The sequence below is a fragment of the Haliotis cracherodii genome, unplaced genomic scaffold, assembly GCF_022045235.1.
Source record: "Haliotis cracherodii isolate W230 unplaced genomic scaffold, xgHalCrac1.p SCAF_33, whole genome shotgun sequence".
Classification (NCBI taxonomy): domain Eukaryota; kingdom Metazoa; phylum Mollusca; class Gastropoda; order Lepetellida; family Haliotidae; genus Haliotis; species Haliotis cracherodii.
Genome location: NW_027266290.1, coordinates 1,866,848 through 1,869,165, shown reverse-complemented (window position 1 = coordinate 1,869,165; position 2,318 = coordinate 1,866,848). Strand labels below are relative to the sequence as shown.

The following is a 2,318-nucleotide window of genomic DNA, read 5'->3' as shown; positions in this document are numbered from 1 at the left end:
TTCACTGGGGAAAATGCCTGCGCTCACTGCTAGCTATGGCATTCTATGGATGTTGAGCTGCTGGAGGTGAGCACTGACGATCCGTGCACGGTGAACTCGGGCGTTGTCATCATGAAAGACAAATGGTAATACAGGTTGTCAGTATGTTGTCTCTTTTAGCCTTTCGAATGCCTGTTGGCAATTGTTGGACCAATCAAAACACGCGTCCTTTTTCAGAAGGTTGTAAAGAGGGAGGGCATTGCCAGAAAGGTTTGGTGCAAATTTGTGATAAAACGAGGCCAAACCAAAGTAATGACGCACATCATGGACATTTTTAGGGGACGGGACTTGTGTGACTGAATCTAATTTCGAATGATAAAGATGGATGCCATCTATGCTAAATACTACCGAAGTAGGTGACTTGTTTTGTCGCGAAATTACATTTGATTGGTTTTTTAGTGAGTCCTGCTTCTTTGATCTTTTAGAATACTGCTTTGAGATAATTCAAATGTTCCAAAAACGTTATGATGTCATCCACATATATTAGTATGTAACGCAAATTCCTTTCTGTTAGTGCTTCTAAAACGGTTTGCACAAATGAGCATTTTTGAGTTCGAAAGGGAGGAGATTCCATTCAAAAACACCATCAGATGTAATGAAGGCCGACTTGTGTTTTGTGTCTTGATGGAGAGTATTTGACAAAAGCCACTAGCACACTAAAGGACACTAAGATTTGTGGGATGGCTGTCGCCTACAGCATCAACGACATCTTCAAAATGTGGTAGAGGGAAAACTTTTGGCTTGGTAACTGTATTAAGGTGTCTATAATCTACGTCAAATCGGTAAGAGGTATCACGTTTTTTAACTGTGACAACTGGAGAGTGCCATTCAGAAGAACAGGGCAGAATGATATTGGCATCTTGCACCTGTCTGGAACATCTTTTCTAATGGATAGATAAAAGGGAGTCTAATGGATCTGGCGTTAATTGTTTCTATTTTGTGATGATGTTAGTGAGTGACTGAATTCTTGCCAATCTGTGGAATTGGAGAAAAGCATTTTACTGTATAATTGTACTTTCAATACTTTTAAAATGTCTATAGGGACAAAAGCTCCACGACGTTTAGGGGTATTGGTATGGTGCAAACCACTTCAAAGGGTTTCTTTAGAACCTGGATTAGGTTGCCTAACTTCGACTTCTACAGAACTCGCATCTACTGCCACAATATGAGTAGCGGGAACCCAAAGGAGTACCTTACACTCACATATAAAAATTATGGTATTTTTCCTAATAAGAGTAACCAAGTTTGCCAAGGAGAAACAAATCTGTATCCCACCTGTGAAGGGCGCGATGGAGAAGTATGGTACTCGAAAATAAGAGTTCATCCAGTCACAATGCATGTGATTGTTGACGACACCACATATGCAAACATTTCACAAACTCCTCCGAGGTATGGCTATGCAACAGATTGTTATGCTAAACATGAAGATTTCAATGTGAGTTCTTGTGGGGCAAAAGGAGAATTCACCATGGATCTGCGAGGAACAGGATGGATTGTTTCACCCGAGCAACAATGGAAACTGATAGGCTACAAATCAGCCATACAGACTTTGTCAAGGAGTGCTGAGGGGGCTGTTATTCATATCAAATGCGGCGGGTTTGGAGGAGGTTGTGTGCCCAATGGTACATTGTCATTGGTACCGAATGTGTTGGACAATATATCAGAAAGTTCTGCTGACAGGTACCAGTGCAACTGACGAATTCTGATACTGTAAACGCTCTAATTAATTCTGTAAACTGTAAATTAATCTAAATTACTCCAAACAAGCCCCGTAAAACTGACAAAATTCATAGACTCTTTTAAGGAAATACAAATTTCGAATAATGCCCTACCCTTCGTCCATTAAGTTAACAATCAGATGTTATTTGGTAGATATTTCATTCATCTTGATCCCTGTGACATTCGGTTTTGCCAGTCACTGGATCATGGTTACAAGTACAGTGTCAATCGTAAAAGTGACCGTATTCCATTTCAGTTCAGTTAGGTTTTGAATTTATACTATTCTTTCAGTCGCCCGTCAACAAAAGTTGAAAATGGTATTTAATCCAATTTATATGGTTTATGTGCTCAATCACGTAGCACTTGTGTGTCGTGACTCAGTGAGTGAGTTGGGTTTAACGCTGTCTTCTGTGTGTGTTTCTAGTCAGAGCATGGCAAGAGGACATTTTGAATTTAGATGATTAAAAATGAATGCAATGACATTTCAGACAGGAATTATGATTTTAAGATCCCTATGATTTTAAGTGGTTAAGACATGTTGGCATTTACAAGCAGCATGC

General features: G+C 39.7%; 1 protein-coding gene across 1 annotated transcript; it reads left to right on the top strand.

Annotated features, from left to right (window-relative positions):
- Nucleotides 1–1,114: 1,114 nt before the first annotated feature.
- Nucleotides 1,115–1,770, top strand: LOC139477327 (A disintegrin and metalloproteinase with thrombospondin motifs 20-like). The gene has a single exon (XM_071259879.1). It carries the CDS (start codon nt 1,115–1,117, stop codon nt 1,733–1,735), a length of 621 nt encoding a protein of 206 aa, XP_071115980.1. The 3' UTR covers nt 1,736–1,770.
- The last annotated feature ends 548 nt before the right edge of the window (nt 1,771–2,318 follow it).